A 27,975-nucleotide genomic window follows, 5' to 3' on the forward strand; every position below is an offset into this window, starting at 1 on the left:
TTTTCTTTCTTTTTTGGGAAAAATAAAAGAAAACCAGCGGCATATCCGGCTGCTGGGAGCTTAGGGCATATGCTCTCCTTGCACCGCCGGGCACGGCCCCCGAGCCGCTCAGGGTACCTGGCGCGGCGGAGGTTCCTCATGGCATTAACCGCTCGGACCATTCGAGATCGCAGCTACGGGAAGGGGGACACAAAAGAGCCTGGGAGGAGGGCGCGGGGCGAGACCTGAGTGGGAGGGGGACCCGCGGCTGGACCCCGGCCGCAGTGCCTCGGGGTTCCCAGCGACCCTCCCCAGGCCGCGTAACGGGAAGTTTCCCGGTGCGGCAGCGCAGAGCAGCGATCCGAAGGTCGCCGGGCGTGTGTGGTCCGGCGGCTGCGGGACACCGCGGGCGGACACGGCGAGGGGTGCGGGGGGTACAGAGCGGGCACGGCCCGCGGGCGCCCCGGGGCAGGGTGGTCTCACGCCCGGAAGCTGCCGGTGAAATGAGGGAGAGGAGGCTCCGCGCTCACGGAAAACGCGGAGTCACCGAAGGGGCGGGGCGGGCGGCCCTACCGCCCGGAGCCGCCCGCCCGGCGGGGGCGGGGTGCGGGAGGGCGGCCCTTTGTGCCCGGCGGGGCGGGGGGCGCTGGGACCCGGGGGGCGCGGGGCCGCGCGACATCGACAGCTCTGCCCGCCGGCGCGCGGGCTCGCTTCCTTAATAGGGGCGGTGACGTCACGGGGGGCGGGGCGGGCGGGGGCGCCGCGCGCATGCGCCGGGCAGCGGCCGCGCCGCTGCAGCAGCGGAGCCGCGTCCAAACGGCGGAGCGCAGAGAGAGCCATGGCTAGAGATGGCGAGGGACGCGGCCACACACCCGCCGCGGCTGCGGAGCCTGGCCTGAGGGAGCGGGGGCCATAGAGCCGGCCCGACGGTGTCACTGAACAACAGGAAAAAATCCCAAATAAATAAACTACAACAAAAAAAAATTAAAAAAAGAACGAAAAAGAGAAGGACAAGGCACCGGTTCGGCAGCAGCACCGCCGCCACCAGCCCACAGCGCCCGCCCGCCGCCGCCGGCCCGCGGGAGGAACCGGCCCGCGGCCGCCGCGAAGAGCTCCGGGACACCCCGCCGCCCACCAGATAGATGTGCGGTCCAGCCGCCCGCACGGCCGACGATGAACGCGCAGCTGGCGATGGAGAACATCGGCGATCTGCACGGGGTGAGCCATGAGCCGGTGCCCGCCGCCGCCGACCTGATGAGCGGCAGCCCGCACCACCGGAGCGCGGTGGCCCACCGCGGCAGCCACCTGCCTGCCCACCCGCGCTCCATGGGCATGGCGTCCATCCTCGACGGCGGCGACTACCACCACCACCACCGGCCTCCCGACCACGCGCTGACGGGCCCCCTGCACCCCACCATGACCATGGCCTGCGAGACACCCCCCGGCATGAGCATGAGCAGCACCTACACCACGTTAACCCCTCTGCAGCCTCTACCTCCCATCTCGACGGTCTCGGACAAGTTCCCTCACCACCACCACCACCATCACCACCACCACCACCCCCACCAGCGGATACCGGGCAACGTGAGCGGCAGCTTCACGCTCATGAGGGACGAGAGGGGTCTGGCGTCTATGAACAATCTCTACACCCCCTACCATAAGGATGTTACCGGCATGGGGCAGAGTCTCTCTCCGTTGTCTGGATCGGGCCTGGGGAGCATCCACAACTCCCAGCAAGGGCTGCCCCACTACGCTCACCCCAGTGCCACCATGCCCGCCGAGAAAATGCTCACCCCAAACGGATTTGAAGCCCACCACCCTGCCATGTTAGCCAGGCATGGCGACCAACACCTCACCCCCACCTCCGCTGGCATGGTGCCTATCAACGGGATCCCACACCACCCCCATGCCCACTTGAATGCCCAGAGCCACGGGCAGATCCTAGGCTCTGCCAGGGAGCAAAACCCTTCTGTAACTGGTTCGCAGGTCAACAGTGGAAGTAATTCAGGGCAAATGGAAGAAATCAATACCAAAGAAGTAGCTCAGAGGATCACCACCGAGCTCAAGCGGTACAGCATCCCCCAGGCTATCTTCGCCCAGAGGGTGCTGTGCCGCTCTCAAGGGACCCTCTCAGACCTGCTGAGGAACCCCAAGCCCTGGAGCAAGCTCAAATCCGGCCGGGAGACCTTCCGCAGGATGTGGAAGTGGCTCCAGGAACCGGAGTTTCAGCGGATGTCTGCTCTGCGGCTGGCAGGTGAGCCCGCTGCGGGGCGGTCGGGGCACGGCGGCGGCGGGGCTGGGGCCCCGGGCCTGGGCAGGCCTCCCCGGTCCCTGCCTGTCCCCGAAGCGTAGCCCCGGACCCCCTCCGCCGCTCCGCTTCTCTCCTCTCCCCGCTCCTTCTCCCGGCTCCGCGCACCGGCACCGTCCGGTTCCTCCGCGCCGTGCTCCCGGCTGCCAGACAAAGCCCAGCCGGGGCTCGGGCTGCGCACTGCGGCGCCCTGGCTTTCCTCGTTATCCCGGGCGGGGCGAACCCGCTCGGCTCGCCCGTCGCCGGCGGGACAGTGCCCAGCGTGCCCGGTAACGAGGTGCTGCCGACACCTGGACTGGGCTGGGCCGAGCAGGACCGCTACGGCCCATGGACGGGGTGCGGGGGACCCCCTAAAGGCACCGCCGAGAGGAGTCGGTGCGCCTGCTTTGTGCTGTTGGCGGCGGCCCCGGCGGCGACGGGCTCCGGTCCCAGCGCCCGGCGGGGCTCGGGCCGGTCTTGGCTCCGCGTACCGCTCGGGTTGGGTTAAGTGTGCTGGGACAGGGTTTTCCTACAGACGATACGAGCCCGGCGTGTGAGTGGTGGCTGAGCAATGGTGCTGACTTAAATCGTTATATTTTTTTTCTTTAATTGGTTGTAATTGCCATCAGGCAGTGGAGTTTGGATTTCGCGTGGATGCATGAGAGAGGCAGTCCGTGTCGGGGTTCCCGTTGTATCTGCAATCGGAGATTGCCCTCCCGGTCGGTACTGTTCTACTCTGCCTCCTTCCCAAACCCGCCAGCCTGCCCTCCCAGTGCAGAGCCCGGGTTTAATATGCCGTGAGTGAGGGTTTGTTAATTAAGTGATAGGTCTCCATTAATTTGTCCCTGGAGAATGCGAGATAGTCAATCCGAGTTGGAGCCGGGGTCACTGAACAGTTTCAGAGACAAAAATAAGAGAAAGGCCAAATCTACTCCTTTCAAAGGCACAAATGATCCTGCGCTTTCGGCTGCCGCGACGATGGGAATTGCGAATTGCGTCCTGACCGTGCGGGCACTCGGCTGGGTCACCGCCGTGCTCCTTGTCTGGTTTCAGCCAGCCTCCGCGTTTCGGAAGCCTAGAGCAGTGCTAGGAAGGGCCCGTGGCAGGATCGCCCTTCCTGCTGGAGCTGGCCCTGCGCTGCACGCCGGTGGGAGGACGTTGCTCTCCTGCGGAGTCAGTTTCAAAGGTCTGAGCTCGCAGAAAATGCCCCTTCCGCCTTCCCTTCCTCTACAACCACCCCACCAGGAGAAAACCCTCGTCTTACTGGCGCTACCCATGAGGGGAGGATGGAGTTTGTGTTTCCAGTATCCGCGTAACGATTGCAAAGGCCAACTTTCTTCGATTCGGAGCGTATTTTTACGACGATTCTGTCGACTTGAATCTCCGCTCATTTGCATAGATCGATACTGGAAACAACCCCTCGCTTCGCAGTCTGCTGGCATCCCCTCCCTGGCGCTGCCGGCCGGGAAGCTCTGCCAGCCCGGCTGCAGGCCCGGCCAGGAGGAGCCGGCAGCTCCCCGCGGCGCGGCCGCTTTCTGCCCAGCTGCCGGGTCCGGAGAGATCCATTGTTCGCTTCTGTCCCCAAACCGCCCCTTCCTCCAGCCACCTCAGCGCTGCCCTCGCATAAACGGATCCTGGTAATCCCGTTAGAGAGACAAAGCCTCATTATTCTGCCTTCCCTTTGCGATGAAACCCGAAAGCTGGCACCTTGCAGAAACGGCCTCCCCGGGGCGAAACGGGGCTCGCAGGCTGGGGAGCCGGGGGGGTCGGAGAGGGCCGCCTGCGCCCGAGTGTCCCCGCGTCCCCTGCAGCCAGGCCGGGCACCCGCGGGTCCCCAGCGCTCCCCCCGCGCTGCCGGGGGCTTCGCCCGGCGCTGCCCACCCTGGGCACGGGCAGCACGTGCTCATTTGCATAGCGCTGTGTCCCAGCCAATGGGGGCGGCCCGCGGGGTCCCCCGCCCCGCGCAGGCTGCGCGCCCCTCCGCGCTGCGCGTCCTGGGCTGCCGGCAATCTGCTGTAAATGCATAAACTATCGATTTTATTTTGTGCAGGTTTTAAATGTGCGATGATCTTACTAAGTGGTAAGAATCTGCCCCGATTGATATTGATGTATGAACATCCATTCAAAATATCATAAATTACTCCAGCCGACGCAAATTAAATTTCACGTCCAAATTATAACTCACTCCCGGGCGTTTAGAGAATTATCAGGTAGATAAATACCCAGAGCGGAGCCCTTGCCGCCTTCATTTCTCCCCTTTCTGATTTCCTGCAGGCGGAGGGATGGAGCCTGCTTATTTTAGGCCTCGTGGTCTTTGCTAGCACTTTATCTTCAGGATTTGCCCCTTCCAGCCATCCCTGGGGGATTCCTACCTCCCAGATTACAGAAGCTCCGACAAATAGAGGAAAAATTGGTAGTTACATGGAAGCAGGATTGAGGTCTTGACACTTCCTAGGCTGTCTCTTGAAATGTAAGCAGAACTGCTAATTGCAAAGCTGACCTCTTCCAGCCTCCATCTTATTCATCCCATCTTCCTTCTCCTCTGTTCTCTTTTCCTTTGTCAGTCTCCCTCTCGCTTCCCCTCCATCACTGAATATTTATCTATTTGACCAATTCTCCATTAGTTATTCTTCCCCCTCTCTCCCCGCCTTCATTGATATTTGGAAGGTCAGTGAAGGGAAACCGACAAAATAAATACGGTTCAAAGAAAATGTACAGCCCTTCTGCAGCCTGCTGCGATTTAAGGCTGAATTCATTTCAGGTTATTTTCGTAAGTGCGGGGAAAATAGGAGTGGATAAAAAAGGATAAAAAAAATACTTGCCTTTTCAGGAAAAAACCAATCTGCTTCGAGCCGTCTGTTATTAGAAACGCATCTGCCTGAAGGCCGCTTGCCGGCCCCGCACAGGCTGCGCCGCCAGGGCGGGAGAGAAGCGCCCGAGGGACAGACGCGGCGGAGAAACGTTTCGGGAGCGGCCCAGAGGGGTATAAGGGACCCCAGAGGCTCCTTTGAATCTACTGCAGGAGTGGTCCTGTTTGCCCAGGTGCACTCTGCGAGCGAGCTCGTTCCGAAGGGGCCCCTCCTCGGCCGATTCCCGGCCGGGTTAGCTGAGCCCGTCCCGGGCCAGCGGGAGCCGGGCGAGGGGAGCGGCGGCCGGGGAAGAACCGCGCTCGCCCGCGGGGCTGAGGCGGGACGGGTGACCCATCTCTCTAGAGCTTCTTGGTGTTCTCCTGTGACCTGACTGTTATTTTTCACAGCTGAATCTCTCTTCTGCACTCCACTCTTCCTTTCTTTCTCCCTCCAACGTGAAGCCCGGCTAAACAGAAGCCTTGGGAAGACCGCGAGAAATTCTCGCCAAATTAACTGTAAAGAAATCGATACAGTAATCAGAGCGTTTTCCACATTAAATATGATATCTAATGAACGCCGTTTACACCTCTCGCCCCGCTGGCCACCCCAAGAGTGCGCCGGGGAAGGTCGATGCCTTCCCGGCCCCGGTTGCCTCATTAGGGCCTGTTTAATATTTACCCGGCGGGGACTTTGCATAAACGCATTTGCATCAGGGAGGCGGAGGGCATCGACCGGGGGCTTCATCGCCGACACCCCGAGCGCGGTGCGGGCGCGGGGGAGAGGCCCTGCCCTTTCCCACCCTGCGGGCCGCACGGACGCCGCGGGGACGGGCGTGGGCCTGGCTCCGCGCATCGCGGGCTCGGACAGCGGCTGCCAAGGCGGTGCTGGGGCCGAGACAATGTGCCCCGGCGCGGAGGCGGGCGCTGGGAGCCGCGCTTGTTTGCCAGCCGTGTCCTTGCGGCGGGATTGATTTACAGCCGCTCACACACAGCCGCGTTTGCCTTTCGTTAATGTTTGCCCAGCGGGAGGCGGAGGAGCGGGGCAGGGCAATGGCGACCCGCGTTCCTCCGCACCGGGATGGGCCCGCCCCGCGGAGCCCCCGCCTCCGGTAGCACGGCTCGACCCGTGCTCGTTTGTTCATTTGTTTGTTTGTTTTAATTACCCGCCGCGTGGCGGGGAGGCGCCGGGAGAGGGGTGTGTGATCATGTCTCACTCACACCCTCGCTCTCGTTCGGATGAAATAGCCTCGAAACGGGACCGCTCTCAACGGCGGGCACCGCCGAGGCCACACGGCCGGGCTGTGAGCGCGATGCCGGCGTGGTCCTCCCCGTCTGCCCGCGCCGATCGGCCAGTGCCACCGAGCCGCCCGCAGCCCTCGCACGTTACCCCTCTGTTCCCGGAGGCTCTGCGCCATCTACTGACCGCCGTCGGGCGGAAGACGGTCCCGCTGGCCCGGGCAACTCGCCTGCACCGGGCAGAGGCGGTGGCAGCTCCCTCTGGCCGGGAATCGGCGGCTCTGCCGAGCGCTGCGGACCGAGGAGCATCCTGCCGGGTGCCCTGCACCGGTGTCCGCGCGGTCTCCGTCCGCTGCTGCCGCGCTCCCTCGTGCCGAGCGCGGACGGCGCAGCTTCAGCACCGCGGACAGCGACCACCGGTACGGCCCGGCCCCGCTCCCGGGCGAGCCCCCGGCGGAGCCCGCCCTCCCGGTACGGGACCAGCCCGCCCGGGGCCGCCCGCAGCCGGGCTGCTGGAGTCTGCCGAGCCGCTCCACGGCTGCCGGCCCCGGTGGGCAGCAGCGCCGCATGGATCGTGATTACCGGCAGCGGCAATGGGGGCTCTGCTGCGGAGGGCCGAGCCGGGCTCGGCCGGCTCCCCGCTGCTCGGACTGCCCGCGGCGGCGGGAGCGGCTCGGCTCCCGACCGGGCTGCTCGGCCCCGGGGACACCTGACTTGGGAATTCGTGCCTTCCCTCCTGCGGGTGGCCTGAGCGGCAGCGAGTTCCCTGCAGCCCTGTAACCGTGCGTGGCCCTGCCCCCGCCCCCGCCAGCCGCGCGGGTCGGGGTGCCGCAGGAGCAGAGGAGAGGTGCGCGGCGCCAGGACTGACCTGCCCCAGGTGCCACCCGTGGGGAGCCCGGGCACTGCAGCTGAGTGCTGCTGTGTACCACCTGCCCTTTACGCAGCCAGGAAGTGATGGTTAGATTGAGCCAAAATTATCTGGAAATGCACAGTGCCTGGGTTGGCACGTACCGGCACTAAACCAAAGCTCGTGCTTTGCCTCAGACAGCCTTTACCTCTCTTCCGTGTAGCAGAAGGATCCCCATAATCTCCACACAAGGGACAAGTCCGTTTCGAGAGAGACCTGAGGCTTTTGTTGAAGTGCTGGTGGCTTTAACCTGAAGAGTACAGGCATCGAGGGGAGTTTTTCCTGAGGACCAAGTAGGGACCTAGCGTGGCATCATGTCGAGTACTTCCGTGATCAAATCGATCAAAGTTCATTTGCATTTAAAATATAAATCTATCTGGATAAATCATATACCGACAGAGAAGCGACCGATGCTTACTGACTTTCTTCGGAAATGCAGCTTACTTGAGCCATTTTGCTTCAGAGGAAGTCAGTTTTATGATGCTGAAAGAGTAATTTATAGGGACAATTTATTAGCTCAATAGTAGTTTTGATTTTTTCCCATTTTAGGGAGATAGGAAGTCTCGGTGGTAGCATTTTATGTGCAGCTCAAATGGCAATTAAAACGCGGTGGATTGCTGTTTCGCAGGTGTGCAAGCAGCATCGCAAGATGCTGCGGGCTGTATAATGTCGGCGTTGGTGTGTGCAAGCACTTTGTGGTGGACCATTAGAAATGGCGCTGCTTCAAATAGCTAAAAGTATTAAATCTGATGGCGGGGGGGCCTCTTCCTTAGCGACTTCGCTGCAGAACCTGCTGCAGTGATCCCGCTCTAAGGTTATGGATATTTTTAAGGTACGGCAATACTGCATACATTGCTACGTGCCCACTAAATCTGCCGGTAAGAAGTTACCCACAGGCGGTGCAATTAGCGAAGGCGGATTTCCCCAGGTCCGCAGCCCTTCCCCGCAGAGGCAGGTTGCCACACTGCTGCCGTAACGCCCTCCAAACCAGAGAAACTTCTTGATGTCATCACTGCCGTATTTCTCGTTTATTTGAGACATGTCTCGCTACTTTGAATATATTGTAGGAACTGACTTAAAAATTTGAACAGGAGAACAGGGAACGAGCAGGTAGGTCCTTAGGAAAGGAGCCTGAGAAACTGGCCGGGTTTTTAAGTAAATCTGACGAGCCTTAATGTCCCAGCGAAGGTTTTGCGATGGATTGCGTCACTTCCACCTCTCAGAAACTCCATTTTTGGCGTTTGTGGCAGAGCCTCGGGCTGGGACAGCAGAAAGGGAATAACCTGGAATAACGCCGAGCCCTTTACCCGGGCGCCGCGGACCCCCGGGGGAAAGTCATTCCCACCGCGCTGTTCCAAGCGGGCGGCAGCGTGCGGGTGCGAACCGCAGCGCAAAGCCGGCAGCTCCAGTGTGCTTCCGCACCAAGATGTGCCCCGTAAACCCGCGCAGGAGCGGGCGGGGCGGGGCTGCCGGTGCTCCCGGGGGCGGGGCGGAGCGGCCGCTCCCTGGCGGCGCGGCACGGAGCGGGTGCGGAGCGGGCGGCGCTGCCCGGTGTAGGGTGCGAAGCAGGCGGCGTTTCCTGGCGGAGCGGCGCCGAGCAGTGCGGTAGGGAGCAGCGCAGCAGGGAGCAGCGCGGGTGCCATTCGGTGCCGTACGAAGTAGTGCGGTTCGGAGCAGCGCGGGTGCGGTTCCGCGCGATACGGAGCAGCGCGGTTCAGAGCAGCGCGGGTGAGGTTCGGCGAAGTTCGGTGCGGTACGGAGTAGTGCGGTTCAGAGCAGCGCGGGTGCGGTTCGGCGCGATTCGGAGCAGCAGGTGCGGTTCGGCGCGGTACGGAGTAGTGCGGTTCAGAGCAGCGCGGGTGTGGTCTGGCGCAGTTTGGAGCAGCCCGGGTGCGGTTCGGCGCGGTATGGAGTAGTGCGATTCGGAGCAGCGCGGGTGTGGTCTGGCGCAGTTTGGAGCAGCGCGGGTGCGGTTCGGCGCGGTTCGGTGCGCAACCCCCGCTGGGCAGCGGCAGCGGCGAGGAGCGGGCGCCACCCAGGGGCCGGGGGATGCCTGCGCCGCTGCGGGGGTTGCGGGGCGCTGGAAAGGGCTAACGCGATTAAAATATTGATGTAGTCGCAAAAATCATTCATTAAGGCAATTTAATCTTTGCTATTAAATGTCCTTGCAATTCATTTGGGGTAATTAAGATGCAGTTAAAGTGATTAAATTCTAATTACTTATGCTAGACAAAGAAATATTTGTCACAGTAATATGGTTAACTAAAGACCCAGCTAAAGAAATGTAACATTTGCTTCAAATGATATCGCAGGAAAATCGGGTCCTTTCCCCTGATTGATCCACTTAGCAACGTGTTCTGTAACGGTGATGTCAGCTCACTCGAGTGGTTACAGACCCATCAATACTGCAAGTTTATGTAAACCCCTGAATCCCGAATTGTTGAGTCAGTGCTCCTCAGTCAGATTCACTTTATTACACCAGAAAGCAGCAAATTAAGGTCACTCATTTTAATACAATGCACGAGTGAAATGTTTACCATTCACTCTCAGCTGGGATCTATATGTTGGCAGGCTGATGTCAATCTGTGAACTTCCCACATAGAAACATACTTTGATGTCTTTTCAACAAACAGAAGAGGAGTGTTGCCTGGGCTGGAGGCGGGGAAACAACATACACATCAAATGACTTCTGAGTAGATGGATACCCTCACATTCTAAATAAGTGTAAATACAAATCACCAGAGAGACAAGTGTGAAATGCTGACTGATGCCAGGAGTAGGAGAAACAAGAAATAATTGAGTGTGGGTTCAGACACTTCCCAATAGCCCATACTCTCTGCAGTTGAAAGGGGAAAGTTTGGGGCAGCAACCAATGAACCGTGTCACCATGTAGGCTTTCATCACTGACGTGTGAATGGCCTTATCCTACGGTGGCTTGAAGCTTTTGGGAACACTGTGCAGAATCGCTTATCATACTTTATGTATTATCATCACCATGAATTTACCATTAACTTTTGGCTACTTTCTTCCGCTGAGCTGTCATAGCCAGTGTGATTAGGACTATCTCTGATGGCCAAAGCAGTTTTAACCTCCTGTAGCAATCCTGCTGCCTTTTCCATCCAAAGGTAGAGGCTCCCTCAGAAGAATATCGTCCAGGATGTTCTCTAGCTTGTACCAGTGAAGAGTTATCTCTCTCTAAAAATGTTATTGGCTATTTTGTGGTGTTTCAAAACTAGCAGCAGGTCCTTGGTCTTAGTGGGAACAATTCAGACTGTAGCTCTGACAGGTCCCAGCATTTATAGACCTAACACAATAGAAATTAGAAGATACATGTAAGGAGAGAACTCTGAAAGCATTTTTATGTCTCTAAGACACGTCCTGTACACGTGAGGTTTGGATAGCTGAAAGACCAGGCTCTGCAAGAGGAGTAGGAAAAGATGATCATCACAAAACTTTTGAGAACTCGCTCAAGTCTGTCTAAAATGTCTCATATTGCACGTGCAGAATTGCAGGACTTTTGTTGGCCATTCTTTGAGCTGGGCTAACTGATTTCCTGGGGTTTTACACTCACAGGAAGGGTGACTGCTCTGAATCCACAGCAAGGAAGATGTTAGCTCGGGAACTCCTTTCTGGGGATCTTGAACTGCAATTTTCGAGAGAAGCATAAAGCAGTTGGTTATTTTGCTCCTGCCTGTCTGAAGCGAATATAATGCTCATGAATAGTAGGGGTGAAACAGCTCTGAAAACTGAGTCGGTCCAGTGAAGGTGGCAGTGAAAGCCCCAGAGCTCAGTGCTGAGTTCACCTTCTGAAATGAAGCATCAGAAAGTGCCTCCTCAGGCAAGACAGCCAAGGTCCTGCTAGCCCACAGTCCTGAGAGAGCCCCAGTCCTCTTTGTTCCACAAAATGAACATTTCAGCTACAAAATGGGTTCCTACAGACTCTTTCTCCCTGTAGCATCTGGCTCAGCCTTCCACCCACAGTGCAAATTCATGTCAAATAATGTGTCAAATGTGACGGAAATTAGTGTGGGGTGAACCTGCTCATGGGGAGCTGAACCAAAACCGCTGCCACATACCATACAGGGCACTCAATGGCCGTCAAGTGATAATGTCTTGTGGTCAGCAGTGACCCGGGCAAGAGCTGGAAACGTGACCTGTCACCTCAGGGTGAAAGGCCTGGTGGCTGCTGTGTCCCTTCGGAGCACGTGGCCGCTGCCTCAGCCCGTCGGCTGTGTGTGTACGGGCACGGCTCGCTTGGTGCCGGCTCTGAAACCCCCTAAATCCACCTCCTCCTTTCTCAGGATCTGCTGCTTTTCCATCCTGTGTCAGAGCACGTGCTCCATGACTGTCGAGGGTTAAGATTGCGGGGTGACAATAAAACCCTGGCAGATGTATTGTTAACCCCCTCTTCCCCCTGACTTCCCCCTTTTCCCCCTCCCTCTCCCCCCTTTTCACTAAGGAGAGGCGATTGGGAGGAAAAGAAGAACAGAGAGAAGAGAGTTGGAAAAAATTAAAGATGTTTTACTAATGCTACTAATAAGAATAGAGAAAATAATACAAAATATACAAAACCAATCTTGAAAGTCTCAGCAACTGCAGAGCCGGCACCCAAAGTCCTGGATTAGACTCCACAGCCAACCAGAGCTGGATTCAGTCTCTCACTGGCCTCAGTTCGCAGGGACGACTAGCAAGGTCCTCTCCCAATGTCGGCCATAGGGCAAAGGGACGAGATCCTCGTGGTCTCCCGTTTTATATGAAGTATTCACGTGAATGGAATGTTATACATAGTTGGTCAATTGTTTCTCGTCGCCCCTCTCGTGAGATGTCCATCCATGCTTATCAATAAGTTTGCATTCCATTGCTAGGTTTTACCAAAACATGTGTCTGGTTCTCCAGGAAAATGCAGTTAATATGAAGGCTTCAGCTGACAGGCAAAATTCACTGAAAGAGAAACTTGTTTTTAACAAAACCAGGACAGTGACGGCGGCACGGTGGGCCGCCAGCTGAGCGCTGCCTCTCGCAGGGACAGTGCTTGGTGGTCCCCAGCCCTCAGAGCTGGCCACAGGGCTTGCAGTGGGGTTTGCCCGAGCAGGACTTGCCATTCTCTGCTCCACTGCAAATCTTCCAGAAAATAAGCCAGCAAAACGTGGTGGAATTTTATTACGTGCCCAAATCAAACCAGCAGAAAGCAGGTTTCTTGAGAGTGTCACTGGTTTCATTCTTTGCTCTAGGCTTTTAGAAAGGCAAATTAGTGTTTGCCACATACAGCTATGCACGTGTGTATGCACCATGTGCTCCTGAAAATTGATTTATGGTAATCAAGGTTTTCCCTTAGATTTTTAAAGAGAAATCCAGCCTCTGGGGATGAAAGACTAGATCAAGTGTCAGGGTTAACACCTGAGCTTACTGTAATCTTGACTTTTAGACTGACAGAACAGCACAGTTCACATCATAGGTGGGCAAAATCTCATCCTTCACTATCTCATCCTAAAGATGCAATTAGTGCGTTTTCACAGGGGATGCGCTCTGCTCGCAGCTCTGTTGGAGCAGGGCTGGTCCCGCCGTGCTGCCCGCAGCTGGGCGCTGCACGGAGCGGTGACATGGAGCTGCACGGAGCAGTGACATGGAGCTGCATGGAGCGGTGACACGGAGCTGCAGGGAGTGGTGACATGGGGCTGCACGGAGCGGTGATAGGGAGCTGCGACAAGGAGCTGCAGGGAGCGGTGCCATGGAGCTGCAGGGAGCGGTGACATGGGGCTGCACGGAGCGGTGGCATGGAGCTGCAGGGAGCGGTGGCATGGAGCTGCACGGAGCAGTGACATAGAGCTGCATGGAGCGGTGACAGCGGCCGCTGCCGCAGCGAGAGCCCAGCTCTGCGCCACGCACAGGCAGCTGGGCCCCGGTGACATGTACAGCCCTGACGAGGTTTGGCAAGTTAGCTCGGCCAAATCCCTTGGGTGACTTAGGAGGAACCGAGGGAGACAAAAATAGATTGATGGACTGTATCAGGAGAATTGCAAGTGTCAAAAATATCTGTTGCTCAGGGCAGGGGAAGATGGAAGTGACTGGAAGAAGCCAGAGTTCAGCAGTGGATTTATACGGCTCCTTCTGGCACGGGTAATATTACATTGTCATATCTGCTCGTGTGTTGCCAAAGTCAGAGTGGCTCTTTCTTTATCCTCCACGTTGCTTTCTTCTTAACTAGACGTTGTTAAGGCTGGTTCACAAGGCATTGCGAGGAGCGCCGCTGGGCTGGGGCAGCCCGAGGCACGTGTGGCTGCACGGGGAGCGAGGGCGTAAAATAAAGATCCTTAAAAAGGCGTGTGGTAAACAGTTTTGGAGACAGGCTCGGGTGTTTTTTGAAATGAGGGTTTCAGGGAGTGCCTCTGGAGCCCCTGACTTAATTAAATCTGGTGTCAGAGAAGGACCTGGCCCAGGCAGCTGGGGCTTCTTTGAGCCTGGCCTGGCTGAGCGCAGGCTGCTGTCACCGGGCTGGGTGGCCCCAATTCATCAGCCCTCGCAGTGTGAGCCGCTTGGGCGCTGTGCCTGCTCTGGGTAGGCTCTCACGTCGGAGCAGGTTTTATCCCGTGGTGTGCATTTGTTCTTTGGCAAGCTGGAAGCTACAATTTATTATTAAAATTGATTGGTTCTAGTGCAGGGAAAACGATCGTAAGGAAACCCTATTACGGTTTTTCATTATCACCATTATTTATTTTTAAGTGCTATTAATATTCCTGCGTCTGGACAAGGCAGAAGATGAAAGGAGGTATCCACCCTTGCTGCTCGCAACCGGCGGCCTGGCAGCGCTGTCTGTAAGGGCTCTTGGAACAATTCAGCATATTGCAAAGTTTTTACTTCAATCTGCCTCTGGATGCTGGCAGGAATAGAGCTGAAAAGGAAACAGCTTTTTACTGCCTGAAGATGATCTACATTGTCAGGATGACCCCCATGTCCCCCAGGTGGAAGAAGGCTCTGGGAGCAATGCTGGGCAGGGACAGGGCCCATGTGCTGCTCCGTGGGGACGGGGCTGCAGGGGCGTCCGGGATCAGGGCTGAGTTGTTGGGCTGGGCTGGGCTGAGCTGAGCTGGGCTGGGCTGAGCTGGGCTGGGCTGGGCTGGGCTGGGCTGGGCTGAGCTTAGCTGGGCTGAGCTGGGCTGGGCTGGGCTGGGCTGGGCTGGGCTTAGCTGGGCTGGGCTGGGCTGAGCTGGGCTGGGCTGGGCTGGGCTGAGCTGGGCTGAGCTGGGCTGAGCTGGGCTGGGCTGAGCTGGGCTGAGCTGGGCTGCTCTGCTTTGCTCTGCTCTGCCAGGGGCAGAGGAGGCCTTGGTTTCATGTGTTGGGGCTGTGCCATGTTCCATGAGGACTGAACTTGTTGTGTCTGAGTCTTCCACGTCTCAGATAAGGTCCCAAATTGCAACTCAGTGTCTGTCTCTCTCTGAACAACTGTATAATTAGTCCTTAATTTGAAGCGGAAGAATGCCAACTTGAATGTGAGGACAAGATCTGTCTTAATTCACAAGCTAAACTAAAGCATATTTTGTTATTCTCTGTGATTTCAGAGAACTCACGTACCAGGTTGTGACCAAAACCCTGGAGGTTTACATCACTAACTGAAGTAGCTTTGTGCCACCTACCGCTGTGACTGTCACTTGTGACGTGACAATTCCTGCTGAAGCAGCGCTGGCTTGGGTCACTCTATGTATATAGTCAGGATTTTGTGACAAACGATGGTCTGGACGAGGTACCGAAGTGGGAGCTGAAATTTGTGTAGTCTTTGGAGAAGGAGGGAGTGAAGCAGCGCGAGCCGAAGTGAAGAGCTGGGCACAGCAAACGTTGTCTGAGTCTGCTTTGTGCTCTTTGTGCACGAGCTGGTTGGCAGCGGCAGAGCCAGAGGAGGGCTGGGGCTGTTACAGAGCTCAGCTTCTGCAGCTGCTTTCATGGGAACTTCTGATTGTCAAACGGTCAGGCTTGTACGAAAAACCGAGATTCTGTGTTGGTACCTTCTTTGTTTCTCATTCCTATTGTCAGTAAATAACAGGCTATTCTTGCGAAAGTATTTGTTACCCTTGAGTTATCAATGTTTGCTTTGAGTGGGGATGCAGAATTATTGCGGTGGGCGCTGATGCCCGCGGTGAATGCAGCAGCTCCGCCTCGGTGGTCTCGCTTGCATGAGGAAACCTGCTTTTCAGCCTAGGAGCTCCACAGCCTTTTAGAGGCCAGGATGGAACTTCAAAGCACTCTTCAAAGGTTTTCAGATAAAAATAACTGTAGGAGATATGAGCTGGGCATTCCAGGCCACTTGATCAATGTGTCATTGCTTATGAAAGGATGTATAGCAGGAATACGTATTGTTACGGAGATGTTCAAAAGCATGGAGGGGGCTGAGCACCGGTGCCGCGGTCCCTGCCTGCCGGGGCCGGCAGGAGCTGCCTCTGCATCTCCCGCACCTTGCTGCCCGATCTGCGCAGGGGCCCTTTTCTGAACTACAAAAGGTGGATGACTATGTTTATACCTCCCTCGAGCAATTAAACCTCATGCCAAGACTGGCTCTTGGTAGCAATAAAGCACGCAGGAAGGACCTTTGTAAAGTAATTTGCTGTTTTCATTCTAATAACCATGGGATAGGTGGAGACACTGCACAAAATTCTTCATCTAATCAGCACTGATCTCCACAGAAATCAGGACTAGTAAGGCACAGAGACAGAACATCCGTATTTCCTCCAGAAATGCATCTCTAAATCAGCATTAACGGACGTCGTTAGAGAAAAAAGGGAGAACAGACAATATCAGACACTTTCGAAAGTGAGACAGAGCAATCTGTCCTCCCAAGGAAACCTTTAATCCTAGTGAGATGCTAACAGAGATGAGCTGGGGGCGCTCAAAGGCTGGCGGGGGACCCTGGGGCCACCGTCCCAGCCCCCCGATCCCGCCTGGCAGCTCATCTGCAAGGCAGATTTCAAATTCAATAATGCAGAGCAAAATAGAACAGCATTCTGAAAGGGAAAGAAGAGATGATAGATGAAACCAGGTGAAATTCTGTAAGGAAGATTTACTACACCATTGTTCTGCATGTCCAAACGTGGTTTATCTTGTTCAGAATACAGTCATCTGGCCTGTAAGACTGTAGGAACATTCTGGTTTCTCCCAATTCCTTATTTCTCAGCCGATAAAAAGCTATAGAAATTAATTGACAACAAATAATAAAGGTAAAAAAGGGTGGGCAAGGTTAACTTTGGAGCTCAGTGCATTTCCACTCTGCCTGGTAGGGGTATTGCATAGTTAAATTCTCGGCACTTTTGGACTTCACCGAAGTGTAGACTCTCAATAATAGCATTTGCTGAGTTTTAACTGACAATGATAAAGGTGGTTTCTAATTTCTATTCCTTATATTTTTATAGTCTATGTTAAGTCAAAAAATTAAACTGGTGTCACACATCCTCTCCAAGTTGGAAGCTGAAAGGAATGGTCCTGTTCCCCTGCCTTGTCCTGTCCTGCATGCCCTGCCCACAGGCTCCAGCGCCCGTCCTCTCTAACTGTCCTCCCCTTTCTTGCAGCTTGCAAGAGGAAAGAACAAGAGCATGGGAAGGATAGAGGGAATACACCAAAAAAGCCTCGGTTGGTCTTCACAGATGTCCAGCGTCGAACTCTACATGCAATATTCAAGGAAAATAAGCGTCCGTCCAAAGAATTACAAATCACCATTTCCCAGCAGCTTGGGTTGGAGCTGAGCACCGTCAGCAACTTTTTCATGAATGCACGGAGGAGGAGTCTGGATAAGTGGCAAGACGAGGGCAGCTCCAATTCAGGCAACTCATCTTCTTCATCAAGCACTTGTACCAAAGCATGAAGGAATAACCACGAACTAAACCTCGGTGGAAAAGCTTTATAAATAAATAAATAAAGACAGACCAGGACCTCAAGATAGCAGGTTTATACTTAGAACTATTTGAAAAAAATGTTATTTATAAGTCCAAAGAAACCAAAGACTTATTTCACCTGCATTACGACTTTGTTCTAAGACACACACTTTAGTAGGACGACGACTTGCAAAAAAAATTGAGAGGAAGAAGAAAGTGAAACAGAGGGAGTGAAACAGAATGGGAAGAGAAGAGAAACAGACCACTGGTGTTACACCTTCACCCATGATCATCTTCACCGTACTTGGCTGTTTAGTGGTTTGGAGCATCGTGGTTTCTTGTCGTTGGATGGACATCTCTTCAGACATGGCTCTTCATTTCCACAGCAGTTGCCATGAAGGTGTATGGTGTACCCGTACCGCGTGCACGCCGGTGGGCAGGGACTTAGTCAGGGCTGGTCTTCAGAGCGGGTTGTGCCACGGCACGACCGGCAACGCGTGGAGTCGTCTGAATCCATTGGAACGGTAGTGTGAGTTTTGCTGTTTCGTGGTTTGAACTTAACCGGCGCGACGCCTGGAAACAAGTTCAAACTAGGCAAAGAAGTTTTGAATGGTACCTAAACCAGTGCATTCTCTTTGTTTGTTAAGGAATGTTCAGATTTTAAAAAGGAAAACTATTCCATCCATAAAAAAAAAAAAATCGACTAGCTACCAAAGAACACATTTAATAATTATATTGCAGGTATTTTATTGCAATGATTTTAATATTCCAAAGCTATTTTTACACAAAATACTATGTAGAGTTATAGGTATAAACTAATCTAACTGTATAACACATAAAACTTGTAACCAAGACTGTTATTTGCAATTAGTAAAGCCACATCATCGATTCTTTCCATGATTGGCAAGAAAGAATGTCATCCCAGGAGCCCGCGGCCCTGTGGGAGCGCGGGCACCGACAGCGGGGTGCCGCTGCTGCCGGGGCCGCTCGGCCTTTGTGCCGCTGACTTCAGGAGGAGCCGGGCAGGGGCTGTTCGGCCGCGGGCAGGACGGCGCGGCGGCGCTCGAGTGCGTGTCCGGCGGCGCTCGAGTGTGTCTGGTGTCTCTCGTGTGCGCGTCCAGCCGCTCTCAAGTGCATGTCTGGCCGCTCTCATGCGCATGTCTGGCCGCTCTCATTTGCGTGTCTGGCAGCGCTTGAGTGCGTGTCCAGCAGCACTCGTATATGTGTCCGTCCACTCTCGAGTGCACGGCCCCGGGTGACGCTCTCCCGGGTGACGCGGGCACCGTGCGCTGTGCAGCGCTCTTTGCAAACGGCGCCGTACAGAAACACGGCTCAGCTCTGCCATCTAGCCTGCAAACAGGAGACCCGAGCCATTCCGTATGCAAAATGAAAAGAATCACGAAATGTAAAACCACAGGGCTCGGCATCTGATCAATACTCATTGACATCAGTGAGCTTTTTTTTACCTATTGACTTCACTAGGCAGAGGAACAGCAACAGCTTTGAAGGCTCATGGTCTGTTCCTTTTGAACGCAGTGGAAGGAGATCAGATAGCGTTGGTGGGAAGCTCCGGCCGTGCTTTCGGAAGGCTGAGTGGCGGTGCCTCTGAAGTCAATAGCGAAGCTCCCATGGCGCCAAGATGCGGCCTGATGGTTTGTGGCCTCGTACCTGTGTGCAGCAGGCTGGGCTTGGCTCCTGGGCGTTCTTTCTTGCCCATCTATTAATCAGGATAATGCATGAAATAGTTTAAAGCTTGCAGCTGAAAAGCTTCAAATGCTATGTTGCTAACAGACCCGTAGAAGATAAATCATCCCATTAATACTCTAATAAATTAAAAAGAAAAGCGTGCAACATCTGCATATTAAATTTTAGCGTAAGGGGAAAATAGACTTTAAAAACCACACATGTGCCTGTTAGATTTCTAACTGGTGTTTCAAACTACTGTAGTAATTCTACTAGGTGTATTAAATTCCAAAGTAACCAAATATGCAGGTATAGGCCCAATGCAAGGATTAGAAATAGGTCATCTTACCTGCACCCTTAAAAAAAGAAATAAATAAAAATAAAAGAGAGAAAGGAAAATTCAAGGCAAACCAGAATCCAACCAGCATCAGCAACAGCAGATACTGGGTTTGGGATGAAGCCCACTCAAAATTCTCGTGACACCAAAGTTACCAATTCTGTAGCACCAGTTGTTTCCCCAGAGGACAGGGTCTGGTCAAGATTCAGGGTATCTGAACCAGTTAATTTCCGCTAAGTGTTTAGAATACAGCTGAAATATCTCTTTATTAAAATGTTCAAACAAACCCAAGGTTTTTGGCATAGAATCTTTCTCCACATTTTCCTACGTTAAACCCACTTTAAGACTGACAAAGCAACTGTCTATACAAATGTGATCTAATCCATGAGTTTTTCAAGTCTCTAGCTTACCCTAAATTGTAGCGAGCTTGCTTTTAAATGTTCCATCCCCACAGAGACATTACAGACACATTCATGAGCTCGCCTATAATGTATCTAATGAATGCCGCCTCATTAGTGTAAGCTTACTAAAGGACAGTGATAACTAACATTTTAGTTTTTTCCAGCAAAACACTGCTTTGTAATGTACTTATAGTTTAGAAAAGAAAGCCTTATTTATTTAAAACTTGAGAATTTAAAAATGCAGGGAAATTCAAGGTACATTGCCGCGTTTTTTAGTGTTTCCTTTGTATTGTCTTTAGAGACTACTTGCTGAAACCAAAGAGAACTTTCATACCAGCATTAAATTTGCACCCAATATGCAATTTCAGGATCTCTGATACACACACACACACACACACAGGCAAGTCCCTGAATAGGTCTGTGTATATATACATGCACACACATTTTTATGGGGGTGTATGTATGTATACATGTGCACACCTACATCCACACACACACTAAAACTGATGCACAAGTTATAGATTTTAAGTGTTTTGATTTTTTTAATGTCTGTTTAAGTATATGTAAACCTTTTGGTTTTTTTATAAGCCATTAGGAACAAAACCACTCTTCCCATAAGCAATACGCGCCTCATATTCTGAATAGGCAAAGAACACACTTTTCTTTAGTTTGTTTCAAAACATGAAGCAAATAAGTAGGGAGCTGCTCGTCTACCTGTGAAGCTGTTTGACCTGCGAGCAGCGTGCCCGGCGCAGGGCTGGAGCACGGACGGCGCCCGCTGCCCCGCTCCCACCCTGCCCGCCCCAGCAGCGCATCCTCAACGGGAGCTTCTCGCTAATGCTGCGCTCAGCTTGGCCCAGGAAAGCCCGTCCCTGTTGAATCAGCGTTAGGCTTCCGGTTCACTTCATTCCTGACAAAATGGAAACGAGTTCCAAATTCAACAAAAGGACATAAATCTGCCAGGGGGGTTAGGAGAGGGAGCAGAATCTGAACCAGTTTGGGAGCATCAGGACATGAGGCTTCAGTCCCAGGTGGCTCCGCGGGTGAGAGGGCATTAGGAACGTGCGTGGGCTGGCAGCCCGCATCCCAACCTGACCGCAGTGACCCGCTGGGGGAGGCTGGCCGGGAGGTGAACTGTCCACACCCATCCCCATTGTAAATGGCATTATTAGCTTTCCACAAAAAAATCAGACTGACCCGTACCCCCCACGTTAACCCCTCCTGGCTTCCCAGGGGCCTCAGCCTCCTCTCCTCACTCAGGTAAAGCAAACCCGACAAGAGCGAGCGAGACAGCAACGGGGCTTTCTGCCTGAGAACGTGCTCCAGCGGCACCAAAGCGAGTTCCCGGGGTCCCGGGCCCAGCCGTGGGCACCGCGCTCCCCTGGCGCCGGGCTCAGCTGCCGGGGTCCCGGGCCCAGCCGCGGGCACCGCGCTCCCCTGGCGCCGGGCTCAGCTGCCGGGGTCCCGGGCCCAGCCGCGGGCACCGCGCTCCCCTGGCGCCGGGCTCGGAAACACCACTGAGCTTATACCAAAGAGTCTTAGGACACCTCTCTTCACCTGAGTTGTAAACAAGACATTTTTACCCAGAAAATCAGTCCTTCTTTCTACTACTCTTCCTCCTATCCTCCTCCTCTTCCTCCTCCTTTGTACATAAGGATGAAAACTATGCATTTAGCAAACAAAGAGAAAGCACTTACCCTTTTCTATCTCGCTGCGTTTGGGTGCATTCAAAGGCCCAGGGGCTAATTTTGAGACTTTGCTTAGCCTCCTGGTTTATTATTGTGGTGTGGTTAGCTTTACAATACATTTGGTAACTATTTGCTAAAGACAAAGAAGCAAAAGGTAAGGAATAGCTACTTCCACGTGTTAAAAAAAAAAAAAAAAGGAAAAAAAAGTGTGTAAAGATCTACTATTTATAGTGTGAACCAAAGACGCTACCTCACTCGATTTCCATTGGTGATTTTAATCACATTGATGATACCAAAGAATACCAAAGATTTTTCATGCACGGCCTTGGTCTGTAAAGGGAACTCATCCTCCTCCTTCCCCGTCCCCATCTCCCCTCCTCACCTTCACTCCGTGTGCAACCTTGTCTTCATTCCTAATGGTAACGCTGATAACCGTACGAATACTTCTCTCGCTACAACTGCTACTACTGATGCTGACAAGGATAATAATAATAATAAATAATAATAATAATAATAATAAAGCTCTAGGCAAACATGTTGCAAACTTTGTAAACTCATAGGACGAGTGCCTTGCTTGAACCAAAGTGTTAAACCGCTGTTGACCTCTTTATCTCTCACCTTATACTCTTTGAATACCTCAGCCTCTTAGAAAGGCCACTAATGAAAAAAGGAATAATTCTTCACCGTGGTGCTTTTGCCGTGCAACCATGCAATGAAACTTTCTTTGATACCAAAGGAAAACGTTCTTTCCACTTTCTTGCTGACAAACCAAAGGTTCCCTCTTCTTCCCCCAGAGCAGCTTGAGTCCCTGAGCCCAGACAGGCCGTGCATCGCTTTTACCAATTCCTCCAAATACCTCATAGTAATAAATCTTTAGGGTTATGTTGTATAGAGAGTCTATGTGATAAGGCAGAACTTACTAGTTTGATAATTGTTAAGGTTACTTAAAAAAGCTTTATAATTCTTATTTATTTTGTAGGGGTCGTTTTGTTTGTACGTTCCTTTTATATCGTTTGGTTCGGGTTTGGGTTTCTTCTCCTTTTCCTTTCTTTTTTGGCAGAACTTCTGTGTTATCCTCAAGGAAGATCTTATTCCTGGGAATGTTTCCAAGTGGGTAAAGGTTGCTGTCTGCAGTGAACGCAAGGAAGGGAAACGTGGCTTTGATTTCTTTGTGTTTGCCAGTCAATGTTCTTTTCACAGGGTAAAAGAAATATTCTCTGCTGTGATAAATGGTTCCTATTTTTTCTCTATAATGTGCTGTGATTTTTAATTTAATTACATTTTGTATATGCTTATTTAATCACTGCTTTAATTTATGACTATGTAGTTTAAAAAAAAAAAATGTATATAGTAGATTCAAAAATGGCCAAAGCTTTATGTTACAATCTCTTCATTGTTGATGCCGAGATGAACTGAAGGAGAGTGCTTCTCTTGACTGCAGGGTGTATCTTCAGCCTTGTCTTGGCATGCACTTCCACCGTGTTACAAACACTGCCAGGTTACCCCCCCGGGCCTCCCTCGCCCCAACTTGTACATGCCAAAATGAGTGTTCCAAGGTAGTACTTTTGTCACTTAGAGAGCAGAAAGGCATTATTAGTGTGTTTTTCCTTTAATTTATTTGTCTTTTTCTAGAAAGGTTGCTTTGCGGGTGAGACCCGCACATCCAAAGAGTTTTGAAGTCGTTTAATGTTTAAAAGCACTGGCATTTGTGAGAGACTTTGCTGAGTTTTTGTTTTCCTTCGCCATTCGCACGGGTAGCGCAAGTAGCGGCGTCAGGCTCGGGAGAAAGCTCACTTGAATTTGGAAACCTTGCTCGCGGAAGCGCCGTCGCCGGCCCCGGGCCCCGCGGGGGTTCCGCTCCCCGGACACAGCGGGGCGGCCGGGGCGCGGCGGGCGTGGGACGGAGCCCTCGGGGCTGGGGCCACCACGGCGCGCCCGCTCCAGCCCAGGCGGCGGGGGCCGGCCCGGGGGCTGCGGGGGCCGGCCCGGGGGCTGCGGGGGCCGGCCCGGGGGCTGCGGGGGCCGGCCCGGGGGCTGCGGGGGCAGCCGGGCGAACCGCCGAGCTGCGGCCGCATCCGGGCTCGGGGCGGCGGCAGAACCGCGGTGCCCGGCTGCGGGTGAGCGGGGGGCACGGCGGGGCAGCGTCCGCCCCTCCGAGTGCCCGGGGCTGCCCCAGCCCCTTGAGGGAGGAAAGAACTGTTTTGAACTGAAAAGCAAAAAAGAAAAGTAATGACAATGATAATTCTGCAAAGCTGATGATGGCATCAAGGCACAGAAAATAGGATGCCACTCACCTGTGTTTTATTTTGCGTAAACAATAGGTTCTGTTTCAACTGAATGTTGTGGGCTGACATGGTTTGTGATGCTGTAAATACTTCCTTTCCTCGCACAGTAGCTGAGCTCCAGGTGTACCTTGTTTTCCCTTGGGGGATAGCGGAGGGGTTGGGGCGGGGAGGACAAGGGCAGGGCGCGAGCTTTTGGTCAGAAGTTACATTTTCTAGGTACATTTTTATACTTCAAGTATTGAAACGGGGCAATAAATACGCTCTGAAATGCAGGATCATTAAATGGTCTGTCGGCAAGCACTGGCTGCATGTCTGCTCTGCATACATGAACCGGTGCTGTGCAGTTACATTTCACAGGGAGGGGGGAGACAAAGCGTTAGTCTAGGACTCCAGCTCAAGCCACCGAGCACTGGACAGAGCTGCGCTTAGCAAGACACGGTTTCTTTTCCCCTTCCCCTAGTCCGATTTTTCACGGTCCGTTCTGCATTTATTGCATCCGCACTGTGGAACGGCGTTAGTTTTGCAGCCTGAACCGAACAACAGTGTTAAATGACAATAACCGTCAAAGCATTGTCTTTTACTTGCTTTGGTAGCTGTTTCCACAGCCCTCTGCCCGCAATCGGCCCCAGCCGAGCGGAGCCCGGCTCCCGGCCCCCCGGCTCCCCGGCCCCCCGGCCCCCGGCCCCCCGGCTCCCCGGCCCCCGGCTCCCCGGCCCCCGGCCCCCGGCCCCCGGCCCCCGGCCCCCGGCTCCCCGGCCCCCGGCCCCCGGCCCCGCTCCGGCCGCCGCCGCGCAGAGGGCGCCCGAGACAATCACAGGTCCCACATCCGTAGAGGTAGGAAAATATTCCAAGAGCAAGAGGATGTTCTTCCAGAGCAACGAAACAAAACGGGGAAAAAAAAAAAAAAACAACAAAAAAAGTTAAAAAAAGAGAAAAAAGTAAAAAAAAAAAAACCAAAACCAAAAATAAACAAAGCAAAGATTTTGATAAAACACAACTTTGCTGTCATTTTTAGTTCGCCCATTAGGAAGCAGTAGTAGTTTATGCATCGCATCTGCATTTCAGACTAAGTGATTATTGTACCTAATTACAGTTGATTGCTAATATTTCCTCAATCTCTTTCTTAGTCAAGCGCTTCTTCTTCTGTATTTTTGTGTGTAGCGGCGACAAGTGTGATGCGCTAGGCATTATTCTGGTTTGGTTATGAGTATCTCCTGTACTGCGTTAAGATTTCCTTCAGTTCCCTTTTTTAAGCTTTGCTACTGTTCTCACTTGATGCCGTGCAATATCATCTGCTGTGTTTGCTAAGCAAAAAAAGTCAAAAAAATTTAAAAAAAGGAAAAAAAAGAAAAAAAAAGAAAAAAGCAAGTGATGATGTCATCATGCTTTTCAGTGTTACAATGTTTCAGCGTTTATGTAGTCACAAAATGTAGTAAATAAAAGGTTGGATTTTCCAGCACTTTAAATTTAGACATTTCTTGCCTTCTGTTGTTTCTTCATGTGCAGCCACGTTGGGCTGAGCCGGGCGGCAGGCGGGCCCTGTGGGGCACCCCGGGCCTCCCACGGGACAGACATCCCTGGGGGACACGGGACAGACATCCCTGGGGGACACAGGACAGACATCCCTGGGGGGACACGGGACAGACATCCCTGGGGGACACAGGACAGACATCCCTGGGGGGACACGGGACAGACATCCCTGGGGGACACGGGACAGACATCCCTGGGGGGACACAGGACAGACATCCCTGGGGGACACAGGACAGACATCCCTGGGGGACACGGGACAGACATCCCTGGGGGGCACATGGAATGGCACTGGGGGCCTCCTGGCGCTGGGCCTCCTTCCCTCGCCCTGTGCCCAGGTCTGCAGCCCCCGCCCCAGCTCAGCCCCCCACGCTCCCCATCCCAGCTCAGCCCCCCCGGGCTCCCCACCCCAGCTCAGCCCCCCCCGGGCTCCCCACCCCAGCTCAGCCCCCCCCGGACTCCCCATCCCAGCTCAGCCCCCCAGGCTCATCATCCCAGCTCAGCCCCCCAGGCTCTCGCTCCCAGCTCAGCCCCCCAGGCTGTTGGTCCCAGCTCAGCCACGGGCCCAGCAGGGTGGGCTCGGGGGAACCGAGGGCTGAGCATCTGAAAGGCGAGCGCGGTTCATACCAGATGCTTTTCTCTAATTGAGGGAAAAAACATTAAGAAAATAAGTGAAGCAAATAATCTTGGTTTCCTTTATATCATCAAAGAGTATGGATGTCACCAAACTAATTCACAGAGGTGTTTCCTTTTGTGTGATGGAGTCCACCTCAGGCCCGCAGGATCAATATTTAATTGTTTAAAGGGATATTGTATTCCTTTCCTGTCACTGTTGTTAATGCCTCCGCGCTCTGTAATCCCACGGGGTCTTTTCCCGGGGATCTGATCAGAGAGATTACCCATCACTCGGAGTGGTGGGAGGAGGGTCCGGCTGTAAAAGATTCAGCAATGCATTGAACCATTTTCTCTCTATCTCCTAATGAAGTGATGAAGCGTGTGCCACAAAATTTAACAGGGTTTTGTGGCAAATCAGGTTGCACTGCTGAGAGGAGGATTAAACCTTCATCTTTGTCCCATAAATCACAGCACCAGCTACATTTATTCTGATGGATGGTCTGGACTCTACTGACAATATTTTATCTCTGGAAGCGCCTGCAGCCTGTGCCCTGATGTGCAATTTCTTTATCCCGCTAAGCCCAGAGAGGCGCTGGGTGCATCTCCCCTCGAGCCCGGTCTCTCCAGCCCACGCCATAAACCAAACCATTACCAGCAACCCACGTCCAGGCCAAGGGCAGAGACAAAGGGGAGGTGGGAGGACAGAGGTGTCCGCTGTCCCCAGGAGAGCGCACAGGATCTGTTCTCCACAGCGTGGTACGGCCAGGCCTGGCATGACTCGGTGCTGAGCCCGGTGCTCCGTGGGATGGAGCTGGCAGGGACCGCGGTGCAAAGCGAGGGCTCCGGTGCATCCACCCGAGACATGTGCACCTCTAGGGACAAAGTGCTTTATCTGGAAAAACAACCTGGAGATGGTTGAAGGCCACCGGGCAGCGCCGAGCATCACATCCCACAGGCCAGGGCAGGACAACAGGCAGCACACAGGCAAACCCCGGCACAGCTGCAGCAGGTCCCCTTGCTGTGACCTCTCTTTACTCCTCCCGTCCCGTATTTCCTTCTCACATGGGTCATTTTGGTCATTAATCTCCCTGTCGTCAGGCACCAGAGGGTGCAGTGTCCCCACCCCACGCCCTTGGACACCCCCCCGCCAGTGCTGCAGGGACAGGCCAGCTGCCAGCAGCAGGGGGACACCGCAGCTTCCCAGGTGTTTCGGTATATTGGGGTTTTATATCTGTACTGGAGTTATATTTAACTCTGCTGAGCGCATCCTTTATCTCAGCACGCCTGGGGAGCCAGCTGGGCTTAGCACAGGTGCCCAGAACCCAAACACCAAAACGAGCTTCCCAGACTTTGCTGAGCACTGACAAACCGAGGAACAGCACAGTGGTGCAGAACAGCCCCCAGCACAGGAGGGGCTGCTCCTGCCGCCATTCCGCATGCACGTTACAGGGACAGAGACAGCAGCAGCTGGGTGATGCCACCAAGAGTGGCCTCGGAACACACAGGGAGGGTGACGGCAACACGGCAGTTGCAGCCTATTTGCATGTGATTAACCCAGGCCAATTAAAGGCTGCCCAAGCTGGGCTGTGCTCCCTTAGTCAGAAGAGCTGTGCCTGGTGAGTGGGTTTGGTGTGTTTTGGCAGAAAACATGGGCTGCTTTGTGCTCAGATTCAATCTGCCTGAGGCTTTGTGTTTGTGTGTGAGAGGTGGTGGCTCAGGTGACCTGGATGGGATGGGGCAGAGCTGCTGTCACTGTTATAAATTAGCAGTAAATGTAAAAGCCTGAAGCGAGGGCATGGGGGATGGCTAACGAGGCAGGGGACAGGGCTGGAGGGACACGCTGCTGGGGCCCCCGGGCCACCTCTAGGGCAGGGAGGTCCCCAGTGGGCGCAGGGGGTGGCTGCGGGGGCTGCCTGGAGACCGGGGCAGGCCCAGGACAAGCCCGAGCAATTCGTTCCTCGTTAGGACACGGTCAGCGCCGCAGGGGACAGGACAGGAGGCTGTGACGTGCCCGCCCCGCTGGGGCAGCCCGTGGTTGCTCTTCCCGGGAGACAACGGCTGCTTGGGTGGGGATGTCGCACCTTCGCATCCTGGGCACTGTCAGTTATGTACAGCAAACAGACCTTTGTAAAAAGTGGTCTGTTCATCGAGCAAAATGATTTCCTGCCCAAGGGAGGTGTCCAGAGTTTGATTCTCAGTGCTGGTTTTGGTACTAATTATCACTTAAGGTTAAAGATGATCAGGAGGCAAAATGAATGTTCATTATCAACTGAAGGGCTGTTGTAATGCAAAATATAAACATTTGAGTAAAATCCATGGAGGCTGCTA

General features: G+C 53.9%; 1 protein-coding gene across 1 annotated transcript; it reads left to right on the forward strand.

Moving 5' to 3' along the window:
• Positions 1-447: 447 nt before the first annotated feature.
• Positions 448-17,101, forward strand: ONECUT1 (one cut homeobox 1; the record flags this gene model as incomplete). The annotated part of the gene is made up of 2 exons (XM_080351261.1): positions 448-2,233; positions 16,809-17,101. The coding sequence occupies exons 1-2, from the start codon at positions 1,153-1,155 to the stop codon at positions 17,099-17,101; spliced, it is 1,374 nt and encodes a 457-aa protein (XP_080207387.1). The 5' UTR covers positions 448-1,152.
• Between the last annotated feature and the right edge of the window lie 10,874 nt (positions 17,102-27,975).

The sequence above is a fragment of the Nesoenas mayeri genome (assembly GCF_963082525.1).
Source record: "Nesoenas mayeri genome assembly, chromosome: 11".
Taxonomy (NCBI): domain Eukaryota; kingdom Metazoa; phylum Chordata; class Aves; order Columbiformes; family Columbidae; genus Nesoenas; species Nesoenas mayeri.